This window comes from Formica exsecta, unplaced genomic scaffold, assembly GCF_003651465.1.
Source record: "Formica exsecta isolate Colony F162 unplaced genomic scaffold, ASM365146v1 scaffold314, whole genome shotgun sequence".
NCBI classification, from domain to species: Eukaryota; Metazoa; Arthropoda; class Insecta; order Hymenoptera; family Formicidae; genus Formica; species Formica exsecta.
In genome coordinates this window covers 1,294,000-1,314,247 of record NW_021850397.1, presented here as the reverse complement: position 1 = coordinate 1,314,247, position 20,248 = coordinate 1,294,000, and the positions used below count along the sequence as shown (strand labels likewise).

At 38.9% G+C, this 20,248-nt stretch overlaps 1 protein-coding gene across 1 annotated transcript in view; it reads left to right on the top strand.

The window, feature by feature from the left end:
* LOC115237891 (probable JmjC domain-containing histone demethylation protein 2C) overlaps window positions 1–20,245 on the top strand; it is a 304,898-nt gene extending 284,653 nt beyond the window's left edge. The window contains exons 10-20 of the mRNA XM_029811255.1: window positions 7,245–7,631; window positions 7,855–8,122; window positions 9,491–11,514; window positions 12,367–12,589; window positions 13,083–13,492; window positions 13,621–13,825; window positions 14,217–14,365; window positions 14,589–14,970; window positions 15,856–16,926; window positions 17,055–17,310; window positions 17,435–20,245. Of these exons, the coding sequence (XP_029667115.1) occupies window positions 7,245–7,631; window positions 7,855–8,122; window positions 9,491–11,514; window positions 12,367–12,589; window positions 13,083–13,492; window positions 13,621–13,825; window positions 14,217–14,365; window positions 14,589–14,970; window positions 15,856–16,926; window positions 17,055–17,310; window positions 17,435–17,753 (5,694 nt within the window). The 3' untranslated portion in view covers window positions 17,754–20,245. The remainder of the gene's footprint in view (window positions 1–7,244; window positions 7,632–7,854; window positions 8,123–9,490; window positions 11,515–12,366; window positions 12,590–13,082; window positions 13,493–13,620; window positions 13,826–14,216; window positions 14,366–14,588; window positions 14,971–15,855; window positions 16,927–17,054; window positions 17,311–17,434) is intronic.
* Window positions 20,246–20,248: the final 3 nt, after the last annotated feature.

Genomic DNA, 20,248 nt, shown 5'->3' with positions numbered 1-20,248 from the left:
GCCGTGTGAAAAACTGGTATTATTATTATTGTCTCTGTATATTTGCGTGGAAATAGCGATGCGAAGGTATTTGGAATAATTTATGCTGGAAGTTGTGTGTTCTCTCTGTACACACGGAGCGCCGCAAAAAGCGCTCAAGGAAAGCGAGATCGCGATCAGGTCTTTCTCAAGCCTTATATATACGTTTCTGTGTGCGCGCTTTTCGCAACGCGCGCAGAAAATTTCCGCGAATCCTGCTGCGTTTTCAACTTTGTTCGCCATCGAGCTTTTTTACGTACTCGCGCGAATTTTGCGCAGTCCAGCAAAATATAATTTGATACCATCTCGAAATTATATATACCGATCTCAGTTTCTGCCGAGTGTGTACTCTTGACATTCAAGTTTCGCCCCTCGGGTCTCCGGCGGTAATCCCGACCGGAGTATGCACTCCGCCGTGTGAAAAACTGGTATTATTATTATTGTCTCTGTATATTTGCGTGGAAATAGCGATGCGAAGGTATTTGGAATAATTTATGCTGGAAGTTGTTCTCTCTGTACACACGGAGTGCCGCAAAAAGCGCTCAAGGAAAGCGAGATCGCGATCAGGTCTTTCTCAAGCCTTATATATACGCGTATGCTGTAATTGTGCATTATTTATACATTATTTATTGATACACATATCACGCAGACGCGCGCTCTCTTAATTTACACGGATTATCTTATATGCATACATTATCATATCAATCGAATAATTTTTAATGCCCCTTGGTAGGAGAACTTTGTTTATTGATCGTATAAATTATTCGACGTGATGAAATTCTCGCTCGCTTCCGTCCGCTTTTCTCTCTTACAAAATCGTCGAGGCTTGCCTTTAAGTGTTAGAGGTTAGTCAAACTCGAGATAACAAATCGCCGATGAACGATTTAATAAAGTTTTCGCTTGTGTCGTGAACCCCCGCAAGCATTCACGGATTAGTACATAACGTATATAACAGCACGGATTTTCACGAGAATGTATTTGATATTTGTACATGATGATTTATCGATCTGTTAGTCAATATTATAAATTTATGATACGATAGCGCGTTCCGTTGTCATCGATAAGGCGCGCAAATGTTTATCTTGCCTTCGATTGTTATCCGCGACCATCGGTCGTTCGATGACTGATTAGTGACTGACGAAAGTTACTTTCATCATATAATAATGATAGATGCGATTTTTATCGGCTTTGATATAAATAAATCGCGGAGTTCTTAAATTTCCACGTGTTTATCGCGTCAAGTATCGCGATAAAAATTGCCAAATTCGTGTTCCCGTCATTTTTTACGAAGATTACACACTTACGACGCAATCGTATTTAAATGTCATTAATTCTAAATTTCACAAAATTGAGAAAATAAACTTATACAATTATAACACCGTGAAAGAATCTTAAGAATATATATAATGATATTTTTGGAAATATGTGATCAAACATTTTCTTTCTTGTTTTATTTTATTATTAGAAAACTTAAAATTTAAATCTTAAAAAACTCAGCTACTTTCTTAAGATACACAAAAGTGTCAAAATGAAAAGTCGGCACATGTCGAAATAATTTATGATTTCAGAAAAGGTCTGTACGTCAGTCACTGTCATGAGACGTCGATAGTACGTCGATAGTACGTCGATAACCGTGCATTGTGTTCGTTACGTCCGTTACAAGTATGATTCATACAATGCACGCCTCGCGTAGGAAAATGGCGCCTTCTACGCGCACATTTAAACTAAACTTATGGCGCAGTAAGGCTGCGTTCGGAAACATCACCCGTGTGCACACGAGTGTCATTCTATCTTTGTTATGTATCAAAAGTTAAACAAAGATAGAAGGACGCTCGTGTGCACACGGGTGATGTTTCCGAACGCAGCCTAAACTAACGATAAGTTTAGTTTAAATGTGCGCGTAGAAGGCGCCATTTTCCTACGCGAGGCGTGCATTGTATGAATCATACTTGTAACGGACGTAACGAACACAATGCACGGTTACTCGAGCGTTACTTTGCTTGTGGCTTTGAACTATTAATGAATTAGTTATTAGTTGCGCGATTAAACTTTCAACATCATTCGCGAACAACGAACAATTTCTCCATGGAGAAATATCATAGACTGGTAAATATATTTTCATTGTTCACTATTTTTCCATCGACGATCGCGACCTAACCTCGATTCGTGTAAAGTGGTTAGAAAAATCGCACAGTGGTGTTGATTTCAGCGGAGATTTTACTATGGAACTGCAATCGAATGAAATTGTAACAATATTTGGAATCAAATAAGAAAAACAAACGCTTCGGAAAAAAGTAATTCTACTGTATTTTATACGCGAAATTTTATGTGAGACAAAGAAAATGAGAGAGAGAACACGTGTCGAAAATAAAAATATAAATCGAAAGATAGTTTGTTTTAATTTTTATTTAGAAAATCTTTGCCTCTATAAATACTTAAAAATGTTAACATTAACATTGACTAATATTATGAACGAATAAATTTATCTGAATTCAATATATATTAATGTAATGTTGTATATGCAATAGATGCTTAAATTATTTTGCATTGTGGTAGTAGAATATAATTTCTAACTTTGTTTATATAGATTTAAATGAATATTTGAAATTACATGCGAAATAATACAAAGTATTATGTATTTACGTCGATAGTACGTCGATAGTACGTCGATAGTACGTCGATAGTACGTCGATAGTACGTCGATAGTAACATCACATTGTGGTTATTCATGGGGATTCGCAGTAAAATAATAAATAATAAAGGGCTACATGATATAATAGGGCGTTGTGCCAGAGAAAAGTACCAGGGCGAAAGGATGAAAAAAGAGGAGGGTCGTCTTTGTGCATCTGTATATCTCCGAATATTTCAAATGGTTCTTCGCTCTGTACAAAAACCAGTCTAATTATGCTATTTTCTTCTTGAATATTTATTCCTTGCTTGTTTGATGTTATAAGAACTGAAAACATGAAAAAGAAGAGCTTGTGCAAAACAAAAAGATTACTACAGCACTGTATATTTAACATTGAAAAATTTTGTTTTGCATCGCAAGAGCGACACAAATTTTTCTCTTTTATTTTTATCCAATCCATTTCTTATGCATAATCACGAATAATTTAGTCGCGATCCGTAATCTATTAATACCGGCATATATTTGCGATTGCTTCAAGGACAGATGCTACTTTCAGATACGTTCGTAAAAGTGGATAATCAAGCGAGGCAGTGCCGTTATAATCGTTAAACCCATACCGTTTGATGAATGTCCTTGATAGCAAAAACCGTACTTTGGTGTGACTTTGGTAATTATTCCGGGAACATGTTTGAAGTTCGATCACGTTTGTATGTGTAGCGCGTTTCCCGATACACACGACACCGATGCGATACGTAAGATCCGTTACACGAGTGTGATGTACGCAATTATTGTTGTGTCGATCGTATTACGAGACGATCTAAGCTTTCCTTGGATATGACTCAGCCCGCGCTATCTGTGCAAATCATTTCCTCTCTGTAATAATACACGCAATAAAGGCGCGCGCGCGATAAGCGAAATAATTGGAGCGATGGCACGAAGGAAGGTATGAAGAGAAATTTATGGCGATGTTTTGTGAGAATTGCAAAGAGGCTATGAATGAATTATCATTGAATTATCGTTATAACGATTTTACTTATCAATGATACATTAACAATTAAGCAAATATTTACTAAATATGGTTATAATAAAGATTTTATTTCAGAGTATTATAATAGATATTATCACATATGCATATAATAATACACACATAGATGTATAATATGTTAATGGTGGGACTTTATAATATATGACGTGATTGATTGTATGATATATAATTTATACTATTGGACTTAATTATATCACATTCTCAAATAACGCTGAAATAATAAAAATTGGTATATTGTCGAAATAAATCTCGTTATTGTTGCATCAATATGTAAATCTATTTTATTACAGTGTCTTCGCAATATCAGTGGATGCTAATATAAATTCACGCGCGCGACGGAAATTAGAAAGTTTTTACAATATGTATTGTATTCTGAATATTCTGCGAATGCGAATGTCTCATGGAACGAACCGTGAATTACCGCGGTAGTTTCTATGCTGAATTACACATTGTACCATTCACCGTAAACGTGATTCGAGCGTTTGCCGTGTCCCACGCATGCGCCTCTACGCGATTGCGAAACCTTCCCCTCTTGTGTATCTCTTCTAATGAAAAATAGCGAAAAGTCTCTCTCTTTCGTAAATAATAACGAGATTGCAAGGCGCATATATATATATATACTCTTCGTGCGAACGAGACGGTGAAAAAGCACGCGCCTCGCGTGATAAGTTTATCGGCGCGGGCTTGAGCAGGAGAGAAAGTCAACGAACCAATAGCGAGCGGTACTTGATTGACTCTGAATGGTACGTCGCTTTTATTACGTGCAATCGGTCATAATCCGTCTCCGTTCCTCTCCCTCGTCTCGTTCTCCTCCCCGCGGCGATCCTCGACTCCGCTCGCTGTCGTCCTACATCATTCACGACACATAATCGGTGGCGTGCTCAAGTATAGTATTAACAAAGCCCTCTGTATGTCGTACTCGAGTATAGGTTGAGAAGCATTAGATTCCGAACAAACTAAAACTGTCAGTTCAGGTAAATTCCTATCATTTGTTAAATTTATTCGGACAAAATTACGAATTTTTACGAATACGAATACGAATTTATTATTGAGTAAAAAAGAAAAGAGAGAAAGAATATATAAAATATTATTTTATAAAAATATATAATGTTCTATATTAAAGCTGCAATAATCTTTTTACATGTTAACAAAAAATGAGCGATATAAATAACTATGTTCTTATATGCGAAGCTCTTGTGTATATATCTTTTTAGTTAAGTATCTTTGGTAAGAGATATAACATGACGGTTTGGATTCACATGATAAATATACAACGTGTACGTTACATTTGTCGAGCTTTTTTAAAACTATTGGAAGACTATGGGCTTTTGTACCGTGTTTCGCACCCGTTGCATCTTCTTTTACAAGGACACACACACACACACACATGTGCGCGCATAAAGCGCGCGATGACGCGAGCAAGGAGGTAAACAGAATGTGAGTTGACATTTACTCGTGTCTCGATTAGCATAGTAAACCTTCTTCTCGGTAGCCTATAATTAGATTCGCAACTTGCGAGCTCTTATTCTCGATCTCGTCAAATCCTGTCATCTTGCGAGGACGCGAGTCTTTTCTCATCTCGAGAGGCATTGGAACAGCCTTGACATGATCCTTACTCGAGAGAAAAGATACAAATTAAATTTTCTTAGAAAGGTAGCTAATAAGTTTAAATGTTTTTATTAAAATAGCGCGAAATCTGTGAAAAATATTTGTAGATTATGGAAATTTCTTATAAATTAAGAGAGAGAGAAAAAAACTTGAAAGTCACGAGTGACGTATCTCTTTTTATACTACTAATTTCTTCACTTTCCTGCAAATAAATGTTAAGGATTAGTGGATATATTTTTAGGAGTGTAATATCATGTTGAAATAAATGCTTTATTTAGTAAAAAAATATACAAATTTTAATTAGTTTGATAAATTACAAAATTGAAGAAATCTCTGCAATTTTACGAATTTATAAAGTATATTGCAACTTCAGAGTAACTGATGTTTTTATTGGAATTTCGAGTCCTAAGGAAAACAAGAAAACCGTCGACACAATATTTACCGTCTTTCCTCGTCAGCTTCGACGATTCAGTTTTACTTGATTACATTAATTTACAGCCTTCCAGTCGCTCTAGAAACGAGTTCTGTCAAGTTTAATCGACGAGCGTCAGCAGCGAGCGGAAGTTGTTTGTTTGATCCTCCCAGAGAAGTTACTTAGTTAAACGTTCAAGTTCGTTTGCTAGCTTCGAGAGAGGAGTATTCTCGGGGTCTTTTATGGTACCGTGGCATTAATGAAGTCAGTCGATCTCGTGCAACGTTAATCGTGTAAATCTTGTATCTCTCTCTTTATCACGGTAGTACTGTGTCTTAATTCGTTTTTCCTCGACTATTATATCTTTGACTTCAATGTACGTTTTCCATCAAACTTTCAACGTAACGCGAAATCGCGAACTTTGCAGATAAATTATTTCTCCGTCTACACAATGTAAGTCACGTGTCTGCATATTTTCGATTCGATAATAAAAATTAATTATTTTATATCCTTATTTTTTTACCTTGTACTCTTTTTTTTTCTATTATGCGGAGACGTGATACCTTTTTATAACGTAAATGCGTGTTTGCCCGACTGTAATCCTGTTTTGTACACGACGTTACGACACGCGAGAAAAAACGAGTTTACTCGATTACGCGTCAGATTAAGCACCACGTGTGTCATCGACACTCGTGGAAAATCCCGGCAGTTACGGTGTATTTGGTCTGCATCGCGATAGAAACCGTGTGTGTGGCTATCGTGTATGCTAATAAGACGTGGCAAAGAATTTGAAATAAACACGCGAACGAAACGTGATATCTCGGAAATCACGCAAGCGCAACTTTCCGTTAGGCACATTTTCTCGCAAATGCATACATTACGAATCGCGATTGGAGGCTACGTCATTAGAATAATGCTCTAAAAATAATGATGTATGTCTTTTATCGCGCCGCGTACGTTGCTGTTTCGCGAATGAAAAGAATAATAATTACTGCATACGTGTGATATTACTGTGTGTCACGCGTACGTTTGTCTGTGTTTGTTTATTATTGTCCCGACAATTGAATGACGTCTCGTCTCGACTACGTATCTGCATAACAATAGAATATAACGATAAACATTGGACTTTGGAACGTATGTGAGGGACGCGAGAAATGCAAAGTGCATAAATGCAAATTTACATTCAGGTTTTTTTTTGTAAATTTGATAATGACTATTTGCGTTAAAAGTGTCTCCAGTTATCGTCATTTTCCTTAAAAAAGATGACCTAATAAACATTAATAAGATACTGCAAAACATTAAAGAATGATGATGTTATCATTGGTCCCTATCAATTGTATGGTCTCCGAGAAACAAAAGTTTGTAATATATTATACGATTTATAGGTACATATTTCCATCCTCGAAGTTTAATATAAAATATTAGAAAGTTTATCGTAACGAATATCCCCGTATGATATAAAAGAATCATTAGCGATAAATGACGAAAATGATTGGCAGTATTGATTGAAGTAGGTATCTTATGTCCCGCAGAGGAATATGCAGTCGGCTTCGATAGCAGCATGGAGTAATTTCTTGCCGGTCGTCCCGCCGTCGACGCACCCGTCAAGCAGGACCCACGGAGCGCCACCGGGATTGACAGCGCACGCTGCTGCAAGTCATCGCGGTCATCCTGGTCATCTCGGCGGTACACCAGGCGGAGCCCCCGCCGCCGCCGTTACCACGCATCCCGTAAACGTGGTGCAGCAACAGCGGGAGCGCGAGGAATACGAAAAGTCCGCGCGAGAGATGAGAGAAATCCGCGAGCGAGAGAATATGGCAGCTGAAAGGCAGGTCCAGCGTCAGGCCGAAGCAAGGGATCACATCGCCGCGCAACAAAGGGCCGCTTACTACGCGGCCACGGCGTCGCCGGCTCAACAGGTACGTTTTTACGTCATATATACATATATGTATATATATTGTATATATATTTTTCTCGTATATTCTCCTAATTTTTGTCGACATCTTTAACTCTATTATAGTAATAAAATAAACATTTAAATTACTCATCTGTTTTAGAAATGGAACGCTAATTATTTTGTGATAAACGATTAATTTACGATGAATCGTATATATTTTTTTATTGGCATATGTCTTATTTCAGGTATCTCGACCTTCGAGCGTGCCCGGAAAAGTCGAGTACCCGCCTCCGCCGGCGCACACGCGGACGTCGAAATCGTCGTTGCCAGTCGGTGCTCTTCACGAGAAACCACCATCGGTAGTGGGCTCATCGCACAGCTCGCTACCGAAGGCCGAGCCGAACGTGAATCTATTCAATTATTCATCGACGTACCAGCCGTCCTGTCCGCCGTACCTGCATGACCTCAAGATTCAGAACGAGCTACGGCAGCCGCCAAAGTCTCTGCCGGGGATTTATAAAGGATTATTTGAATAATCACGAGCATTAAATTTACCAGAAAGTATTTAGCGCTAATCATTTGTTTAATAATTTGTTGGAATCGATGAAATTCGTATTTATGAGTTGTATCAATAACATGCCTTTAGGCAATAAATTTTGACAGTAGAAATCATAGAAGCATGAATAAACAGTAGCTTTATTTGCTATGCTGCAGTTCTTAGGTTACAACTGTCGTAAGATATTCTTGAAAATTTTTGCATTTTATAATTAAAGAAAAAAAAATATTTAATTCGTGTTTATTATGACAGAAAAAAAGAAAACAATGTTATATGATTTATTTGATATCAATTGATATGATCAAATTCAATATGATTCGAGCATGTGTACTTTTTCTAAATTTTGTTTTCATTTATCATCAACACCGGATTAAATTCGCAGTTAAAATATCATGTTATATTGACTCAGATTTGCTCGAACATTTTTTTTTATTTGTATCGAATAATTTTTAAAATAATATTTTAATAGAGACTATTCGGGAAGGAAGAAAATTTGATGTTTTTTGAAAAATTCCCAAATATTATTTTTACAAATACATATTTCTAGTGTGTGTGTGTGTGTGTTTTTTTTTTTTTTTGCATTCTGTGCCGATTTATAATTCATATTTATATATTGTGATATATGAGTAGAGCTTATAGACTGTTTAAAATTTTTAAAAATTACCGCCATTTTCTTTTTCAAGCAGTAATTTCCGGGTTAACGCACGGCGCAGTAAGGCTGCGTTCGGAAACATCACCCGTGTGCACACGAGTGTCATTCTATCTTTGTTATGTATCAAAAAGTGGTTAGAAAAATCGCACAGTGGTGTTGATTTCAGCGGAGATTTTACTATGGAACTGCAATCGAATGAAATTGTAACAATATTTGGAATCAAATAAGAAAAACAAACGCTTCGGAAAAAAGTAATTCTACTGTATTTTATACGCGAAATTTTATGTGAGACAAAGAAAATGAGAGAGAGAACACGTGTCGAAAATAAAAATATAAATCGAAAGATAGTTTGTTTTAATTTTTATTTAGAAAATCTTTGCCTCTATAAATACTTAAAAATGTTAACATTAACATTGACTAATATTATGAACGAATAAATTTATCTGAATTCAATATATATTAATGTAATGTTGTATATGCAATAGATGCTTAAATTATTTTGCATTGTGGTAGTAGAATATAATTTCTAACTTTGTTTATATAGATTTAAATGAATATTTGAAATTACATGCGAAATAACACAAAGTATTACGTATTTAAGATTTAGAGAATGAACAAAATCTCTATTCTAAGAAATAATATGAAACGTAATACTTTTTGATGTTTGCTATGTAAAGCGGGATGGCCGGCGATCTCGAGAGGGACCATCACGGCAGAGAGGTGCTGCAGAATCCTCCGTCTCTGCTGCCGGATCACAAAAGCTCGGTGATTGTGAAGAACGAGGGCAGGGAGTTGGCGAAAGCATCGGTACCGCAACAGCACTCGTCCAGCTCGAGGGGTTACTTGAGTCTTCAATCGGTGGCGCCGCAACACAAATCGTCAGCGTACGAGGCGTACAGGAGTCCGACACAGAGCCCGCATCATCTGCATCCTGCGCACTTGGACGGTCTACAGGTGGCGAAGAGCATCGCTTCATCGGGGAGCCATCACCGGGTCAATAGCGGCGCACCGACAATGACGACGACGCAGCAATTGCCGAGTCCGCACGGCCATGCACCACCGCCTCCGGCGCCTGAACCGCGTCTGCATCCACATAATCCCCGTCAGTCTCCACATGCCCCGCCACCGCAGCACCCGCATCAACCGCCCCCGCCGCCACATCCCTCGCCACCTGAACCGCGCTATCTGAACAGGCCGGAATCAGCCGGTCTGCCATACGGCGCGGCCAAATCTACGTATTCGTATCCGCATCCGCCCACGGCCTCGCCGACGCCGTCGTCGCATTACGCCACGCCGCCGCCAGCCGGCTCCAAGCCGAAAGTCAGCAGCCCGGCGCCGCCACACATTTACGGCAAGCCTAATTCCGGCATCATGACCGGTACGCCGGTCTGCCGTGCCTCCGAGCCGCCCGTCGCCGCGCCGATACCGTTGACCTCGAAGGCCGGCAGCTCGCCTTACCAGCAAGTGCCTCATCATCACGGGGCGCCACCGCCGCCGCTGCCACCGCCCGCGCATAGCCGGGTTTATGACAGTCGCTTCGTTAGCTCGTTGGCGAGCGGCAAATTGCCGCCGCCGCCGTTGCACGGTTCGCCACCAACGGCCGCCTCGGCGCCGCTTTCGAGGCCGATTGCCCATCCCGCTCATCCCGCGCATCTCAGCGCTAGTCCGCACCAGCAATCTGGTCAGACGCTGCAGCACGCGCAGTCCCAGATCACTACGGCCTTCCAGACGCAACCACTTGACCTCGGTGTGGAGAGGTCGAGCTCACCCAAGAGAAAAGCGCCGACGCCATTGTTATGCGACAATACCAGTGGTCAACCGGTGTCGTTGGAAATCTGTAAGAAGAGAAGAACTGAGGAACCGCAACCATTGTCTTTGCAGTGCGTCGGCCAGCCTGTTTTATCTAGGGTGAGCGAGCCTAGTCCACTTATTGCCTCGGCCGCCACATCCATCACCACAGTTGTCAACACCGCAGCGTTGTTGGCGCAGTCGAACAGTCAGACGACACAAGAGCAACGCACGGTGACGGCGGTGAGTCCGGCGCCGGGTACCGCCAGCGGTGACGGCTCCACGCGACCAGCCAGCACCGGCAGCGTATGCTCACTGAATCCCGCGCCATTGAGCGCGGCACCGAGCCCAGCACCCATACCCAGTCCGGCGCCATCCACAGCGCCCAGCCCAGCGCCCAGCGCGCCCGGTACTCCCGCCAAAGTAAACCCTAGCACAGGCGCGGACAGCGAGAAGTCCAACAGTCCGGCGCCGAGACCGCCCAGCAGTACTAGTTACCCGGGGCACAAGTTGAAGAAGGCATGGTTGCAGAGACACTCGAGATGCGAGGACGGCACCGAGAATACCACCAATATGGTCAGCAGCGTTACGTTACCATTGAATATCTCCCGAGAGACGTCATCGTCGAACAGCAAGGATCGCGACAGTAGCAACGCGTCAAATGTGACTGCGAATAACAGCAGTGCACCGACCACTTGCTTACCCAGCGCGGTCAATTCGATTCACAATATTGGCAGCATGGCAGTGAACAGTATCAACAAGAGCAAGGTCACCGGCAAGAGCGGCCGGAAACCGGCGAACAAAGAGTCGCTGAACGGTCACGCTACGGATACTAGCAAGACCCCGCAAGAAGACTCGTCCAGCAGCGACCCGGAGAGGAAGTCGCCGCCTAAACGAAAGCCACCCAAGGTATCTATCTATACAAATCGTTTACGGTTGTCGTTGTAGTTGTCGCTGAAAATTACTCTTCTTCGTAATTTGAATTCTGCGTATTATGATGTGTGTTGCTAGCCTATAGTACTCGCTTGCCTAGTTTGTAAAAAAAACTGTTGTTGTCATCAAAACTCTCTTATCCGCAGTTTAAAATGCATGTAAATTTATGATAAAATGATAAGGCACGAAAATTTATTATTGAATTATTAAATCTTGTTTTTGATTGATTAAAAAATTGTTGATTTTTGAAGAAATGTCTGTTGCTGTACGTTTTATAAACGTCAACTTGGATCTGAACCTATTTAACAACATATTGTTGAGACACAAAAATAGAGAATGAACAAAATCTCTATTCTAAGAAATAATATGAAACGTAATACTTTTTGATGTTTGCTATGTAATTTAAAAAATTTAATAGTTGATCTTATTTTTGAGTTTACGAAGACAAATATTGTTCAATAGCAATTATAAATTGAAATTATCTTTTGAAACAAATTTTTGTTTTCCTTCAGCACACATTGAATTCTTTTTTATTTTCTTTGTATCGTGTGGAATTTTGTAATAGATGGATATTATAAATAAATAGTTTTTGTGGACTGGTGGATAGATGTTACGACATATGATAACTGCTTAAGTCTTAAGTCTTAAGTTTTTGTCTGTAGTAGCATTTAATAATTTTTAACTTTGCTTAGATTTGAATAGATTTTTGGATTTTATGTGCCGAATGGTAGTGCCGGAGCAGTAGTGTGAGCAGTTAGTAGCTTCGGCTAGTAGATGCGGCAAGAGCATGAACTTCCTGACTACTTAATAATCTATGCCCTGTGGTAGGTAAAACGAAAGAAGGGCGCCGCACGAAGGCAACAAACGGCCGCGGAAGATCAGCGGAGGCGAAAAGAGGACAAGCAAGGCGGCGGAGCTGCTGCAGGCAGTGAATCTAGCAACGAGAGTGAGGCGGGCTCTGCCAGTGATACCAGTGAACAGTTGAGCACCATTCAACCTGCTTCGAGGGTTCGACATACTACGGCCAATTCCAACAATTCTTCGGGAAACGGTTAGTTGATGTAGCTTCTTAAATGGACTTCTCGTCAGGTGAACTAACTATTCACTTACAGGGTAAGTGATGCGTGTTCCATGATCGTACAATTATTTCTCTCTCTAGAGCTGTATGAGAACTCAAGAGAATCAAGAGTGATTGACAGATTGAATTATGCTTGATTTGTGAAAGTCAATCTTTGCTAGAAGAAAACAAAATTTATAAAAGAACTCTTGGATCTTTTACGTTTTCTTTGAGTTCACTATTTTTAAATTTTTATAATTTGGTCTCACGCACTTACCCTGATCCCTAATTACATCGTTACACTAATATGTGTATATACCCCTTCTATTTTTTAAAATAACATATACATGATGACAATATGAAACAATTGATAACATTGTGATACACTATTATTATGAGCTTTTTAACACTGAATTGCACTAAACACATGATTTAGAGCGATGGTTTAGACTTTTTGATAAAGCCAAATACATGATTTGCTATGTAGGAAATAACAAGGAACCTAGGAAACGTGGTAGAAGACCAAAGACTACGAAAGGCAATGAAGTCGGAAGCGAAGATCAACAGCCTCGTCAGAAGAAGGAACGTAGAGACGACAGTACGAGCGGCGGTAACAATGGGCCGGGCGGAAGTGGTGGACGAGGCGATCCCTTTCGTAAACCACCGATATCGCAATTGAAGAAAACTGGGGAGAGCTGGTTGCAGGATGGCGCTTGTTTTGAGGTGGCTCCAAAGCTGGCCAAGTGCCGCGAGTGTCGATGGACGCCACATCAGCGCTCCAAGAACCTTCCTCAAAATATCTTCTGCAGATTTTATGCGTTTCGCAGACTGCGTTATACCAAAAACGGACAATTGGCCATAGCGGGATTCAGCGATCCACACAAAGATGCATCCGAGGTAAATTATCTTTGCAAAATAATTGATGTGTGACTAGTCATGGTAATTGCACTTAATTTGTAACGATCTTACAATTTCAATTCAAAATGCATGCTTCTCACACAAGAACTATCATTACAATGTTACAGGAAGATCTTCGATTATGGTTACCAGGAAAAGACAATCAAGAAACAACAGGAAAGGACGATAAATCCGAGAAAAACGAGAAGGACAAAGGGGACCGAGAAGACCTAGATTTAGAAACGGCTCATCGGCTGCTTCGACAAGTTGGCGATCAATTTTGTGATCTTTTACATCAAGAGAAAGATGCTCTCCAAGAACACATGGCTGAAGGTAAATTTTTACTGTTTTAAAAAACGCATTTTTGAATTAATTTCTTCATATTTTTCATATTAATATATTAACGCAAATGTCATATTGCATGTATTATAATAAAGCCTCGATTTGTTAAAATTAATGCTATCAATATTTTCAACGTTTCTTTTTTCATTTATTTGATTTTTATACATTATTGTATTTTTGCCATTTTACATTTCGTGTAAAATATATGATCACGCAATAAGAGCAAAATACAATTTGCAATTTTAATTTGATATTCATTTTTGCACTTTTTATTTGCAAAATTATAAATCATTTAAATGTTAAGCTGCATGTTTGCTTGCATAATTTCTTTTGTTCGCATGTTTTAACGCTTTGCGCATCGATTATGATTACCTTTTGACAGCGAGTTCGGGGGTTGTAGACGGAACAGTAGCGTGGAAACGAGTGATCCAGGGTGTTCGAGAGATGTGCGATGTATGTGAGACTACCTTATTCAACTATCATTGGGCCTGCGGCAAATGCGGTTTCGTCGTGTGCATCGATTGTTATAAGGTATAAAATATTACGTTAAATAAATAAATAAATTATATATATATATATATTTTTTTTTTCAACTAAACATTAGGAATTAAATGATGACAGCATTAATTTAATTGATATTATTGTGATATTATTATATTTATCGAGCTTTTTAACACTGATATTAATGTAAAAATCTTCGCTGATCTTTGTTTCCTAAGGAGAAAATGTATTAGTAGAAATGTTAATATTTTAGGGACGTAAAAATGGGACGATCAAGATCTGGGGCGAGAGTGGGAAAGACAGGGACGAATTCTCATGGCTTCTATGCACGAATAGACAAGCACACGAACCGGAACGGCTCATGCTTACGCAAATCATCGCTGGGGACAGTCTTCTGCGATTGGGCCAACGTCTGCATGAATGTCGTGCAGAATGGGGAATCCCTCAACATTGTGCTTGTTCTCTCGTAACCTCGACACAGCCCAACGAGATTCTTCGAAATATGATCAAGGGCGATTCCGTGCCTGTTCTTAATGGAAATATAAAGCAGGAGGTGAAGGAAGAAAAAAAGATAAACGAATCTAACGGTGCATCGGAAAGCAAGACCAATGGCGAGGATAAAAACTCGCCACTGAACATTTAACAACATATTGTTGAGACACAAAAATTCTAATATAATATATTATTTATATTAATTTAACTATATTTTATATATTTTTTCGATAATTGTCTTAATATATGAAATGTAATATTTTTGAGGAATTTATTTCAGAGAATGCTTTGATATCTTACGTATTACTTTTTTGTTACGATTAAATAACTATTTATAAAGGATTATTTGAATAATCACGAGCATTAAATTTACCAGAAAGTATTTAGCGCTAATCATTTGTTTAATAATTTGTTGGAATCGATGAAATTCGTATTTATGAGTTGTATCAATAACATGCCTTTAGGCAATAAATTTTGACAGTAGAAATCATAGAAGCATGAATAAACAGTAGCTTTATTTGCTATGCTGCAGTTCTTAGGTTACAACTGTCGTAAGATATTCTTGAAAATTTTTGCATTTTATAATTAAAGAAAAAAAAATATTTAATTCGTGTTTATTATGACAGAAAAAAAGAAAACAATGTTATATGATTTATTTGATATCAATTGATATGATCAAATTCAATATGATTCGAGCATGTGTACTTTTTCTAAATTTTGTTTTCATTTATCATCAACACCGGATTAAATTCGCAGTTAAAATATCATGTTATATTGACTCAGATTTGCTCGAACATTTTTTTTATATTGTATCGAATAATTTTTAAAATAATATTTTAATAGAGACTATTCGGAAGGAAGAAAATTTGATGTTTTTTGAAAAATTCCCAAATATTATTTTTACAAATACATATTTCTAGTGTGTGTGTGTGTGTGTTTTTTTTTTTTTTTGCATTCTGTGCCGATTTATAATTCATATTTATATATTGTGATATATGAGTAGAGCTTATAGACTGTTTAAAATTTTTAAAAATTACCGCCATTTTCTTTTTCAAGCAATCAAGATAAAAATGAGAGCGGTTCGAGTTCGGACTCGGACGAAGATCGCGAAGGTAACTACTCGACATTGCGTGAGTTGCTCATCAGGCCGTCGCACAAATCAAATGGTAGCGGCGGATCCAGATCGAATTCGCCAACGACTAACTCGGGCGGTAGTGTAAACACTACCAGCGCAGCCGGCAACAACGCTCCACAAAATAACGTTGCCAAGTCCGGTAAAAAATCAAAGATGGATACGCTTGATGAGGTAATATCTAGTGTGATCGAACATAGCGTGAAGAAGGAAAGGGGTAACGGTCTGGATGACGAGAAACCACGTGTGTTGAAGTACTTTGTGCGACGCTACAAGTGGACGCAACGCGGCCGAGAGCCGTTACCAATCAGAATTATGACACTGACGGAGAGTAAGAGCCTTTATCCGGATGTTCCACACTCCTGGCTCTGCAACGGCAAATTGTTGAGGTTAAACGATCCGAATAATCCCAACAACTACAGAATATTCCAGGATCAATGGAAGCGAGGACAACCGGTGATCGTATCGGACGTTTCCAAGGCGCTGGACATGAATCTGTGGCATCCGGATTCGTTCGCCCGCGATTTTGGCGATGAGAAGAATGATCTCATTAACTGTATGACCGGCAATCTGGTGCCCAATCAACCAATGCGCAAATTTTGGGAGGGATTCGAGAATTTCTCCAAACGGCTAAAAGACGAACGAGGGAATCCTATGCTGTTGAAACTGAAGGACTGGCCGCCTGGCGAGGATTTCGCTGAATTACTACCGTCGAGATTTACAGATCTAATGAAGGTTCTTCCATTATCCGAATATACACATAGGAATGGCAGACTGAATCTGGCGAGTCGTTTGCCAAATTGTTTTGTGAGACCGGATCTGGGCCCGAAGATGTACAATGCTTATGGTTCCGCTCTTCACCCCAGCAAAGGCACGACTAACCTTCATCTCGATATCTCGGACGCCGTGAATGTCATGGTATACGTAGGAATTCCAAAGGATGCTGATAGCGACGAACACATCAAAGGTATGTACTTAAATTTTGAGTTTAATTACGCGTGATTAATCTGGGATTGCGTTCGTCAAATGTCACTGTTGTCGAAACGATGATCGATCTTTCGAATATTAATCATTACGTAACGTTTGTTGTTATAGAAGCATTGAAAGCAATAGACGAAGCAGGCTGTGATGTTCTGACGCGTCGACGTGCTCGTGACCCTAACGAGGCACCTGGTGCACTATGGCACATTTATGCAGCGCGCGACGCGGACAAAATTCGAGATCTTTTGAATGCTGTTGCCTTAGAACGCGGAGCTCGCTTGGAGCCGCACCATGATCCCATACATGATCAGAGTTGTTACCTGGATGGATCATTGCGCGAACGATTGTATCGAGAATACGGTGTCGAAGGGTAAGTGTCGTTTTTCACAAAATCCATAATCTAAATAAAGTTAATGAAATAATTCTCGAAAGAATATTATCGCGATGTCACTTGTCCAACCATTTTATGAATTAAAAAGTTTAAATATTTGCAGATACGCCATCGTTCAATGTCTCGGCGACGCAGTATTCGTCCCAGCTGGCGCGCCGCATCAAGTTCGTAATCTTCACAATTGCATAAAGGTGGCCGAAGATTTTGTTTCGCCAGAAAACGTTTCGCATTGCTTCCACTTGACCCAAGAGTTCCGTGCATTATCGGACACGCATACTAACCACGAAGACAAACTACAGATAAAGAACATCATTTATCACGCCGTAAAGGATTCTCTGACTGTCTTGGCTAACGTTAAAGAAGAAACTATAGCCAAACTCGCCAAGGCCAACAATGAGACAAAGATAAAAGAAGAGACTTAGCCGTAAGTTCTTTGGTGCGGTCGTAAGACCTTTTGACAATTCCCTTGATCGGGTCTCGTCGTGCGAGCGAGATTAATCGTAGCCGGCACTCCCGAACACAGCAAAGCTGACGAAACCGGGAGAATTTGCAGAAGCGGATCCGTCCTCGCCGCGGAAAGATCATTGAGAAAATGCGAGGATTTGTTGTGATATATACATACATACATATATAAATACAAATATATAATAATGTTAATAAAAATTTTTTTTAATCTGGAAGAATTATTTGAGTTACGATATTGGTTGAGCCAATGAACATTAGTTATATATGTACATTGTTTCATTTGAATTTTCTTATATACACAATTTTTTTTTTTTTTTTTTTTTTGTTCTCCCACTTTTTCCCCTCGAGAGAGACGCTCGCGGACATGAAGTCCGACGAGCTGTACTATGTGAGTGAAAAAAAAAACAAAAAAATAATCGTGAGCCGGATTGCGCATAGATAAAACGCCGCGTCCATTACTTGTGATACCAGACGGACTTTGAATCGTATACATTATTTGTAATTAATTATATTGTGCCTGTATCCAATACACACACTGTCTATATTATATAAATGTAGATAATTGTGAAATATTGTGTATGAATTTTTGTGTATGAATTTTACTAGCAACTACCAGAGAGAAGAAGGGAGGAAAAAAAAAAGAAGTTGTCTAGAAGTACCTTTGTGCAATTAGATGTCCGATCACATATTATTATATAGCTGGATCAAAGCTATAATTGTGGATCCATTTAATCGTGTGCTCTGGTGATCTGGTGCTTTCGGTATTTGATTAAAGTCCCGGCCAGAGATAGCCGATACGTATTCGCGTTTAAGTCTCTTATGTTCCACGCGACAAGGGCATAAGGATAAAAACACTGCCTAACTAATCGGTTCGACGATAATAGGAGAGGTAAACCTTTTCGCACTTTTAGTAGTTAATTCGTATCGTTCGCGTTCGATCTTCTTTAGAGGCATATTGTTTTCCAATGGCGACATATGTATCGGTTATGTGAACGGCGGGGTATTGCTACAAGTTTTGTGTGTCACTTCGATTAGAAGACATCAAAACGAGAGAAAGAATACAATAATTTCTTCGATATTAACTTTTTGAGATATAATGGCGAATATGTGAAACAGATCGTTGAATTGTACGTTTTATTGCTGTCGTGACCCAGTGACTACCCGGCGTGTAATGTAAACGGGGATATTGATAAGATGAATATGTTATTTTTGTCAAAGCGTATACAAATCGACAAAAGACAGCGATAACATAATTATATTGTAACGATACGCTAAACAATGAGACGCTAAACAAATAAGAAAACATTTGCAGTAACATTAAAAAATAAAGAAAAAGGATAACGACTTTTGAAGTGCCAATGTTGAACGACGTAGGACATTTAAGTGTACGCGCGTTTGTGTAAGCGTATATGCGTAAGTAGAAAAAAGAAAAACAAGTAACACAGAAAAGAAAAGAAAAATAATTAGTCACACAAAATTTGCAGAGATGACAGGCCGAGTTTCTATTATTTCAATAATAATAGTTTATGCGAATGACACGAAGTATTTCCGATTATTATTCGCACTATCATTAATGATTCGAAAACTGCTGTCGTTTCCGTTTCCGTTTCCTTTCGCGAAATTTGTTTTATAGCGCGAATCCATTATGATGAGAGAACGTTTTCGATATACTTGCGTTCATAATTTATGACGCGTGACAATTATAATAAGACAGCAATTCTCGATTCGAGTATAATGTATATTGTCGAGTATGCGCGATTTACGCGCATCGATCGATCGATCATCAATTTATTATACGGCTGGTATAATTAACACGAGCGTGTAAACAAAAAGAATGAACAGAAAAAAAGAAAAGAATAAAAATATATCACTGGCATCCTAAAATCCGCAAGTTCTTTGATCTCAACATTCGTCTAGCATACAACGACTTGATTAAATAATATTTAACGAATAAATTTTTAAATATCTTAGTGTCGATAAGTAAGAGAATATAAGAATTGTGTAAACTACAAACAGCAACTACAAAAGTACTAACTTCACAATGGCAGTGTATAAAGTTCTAGGAAGACATATTTCCGTGTATTATTGCTGCAGACGAGACGCTATTGTTTGTTCTCTTGCTACGTGTATGTACATACATTTATATATATATATATATACATCCGTATATGTATACAGATATAAATACGAAAAAGATGAAAGAAGAGTCTAGGACTTGTAATGATAAGGAAATACACATACACACAATCTTTACGAAACACGAAAAAATTACACCTTATACACACGCGTAGATAGATAGTTTATTATGCCATTATTATATAATTATTATATTATCATATTACGATTAATTATTACGGAAAATACGATATTTAAATGTTGCTAAATATATGCCGAAAGGAGTACGAGCACGAGCGCGCGAGTGTAAATGGTCAAAAAAAAAAAAAAAAAAGAA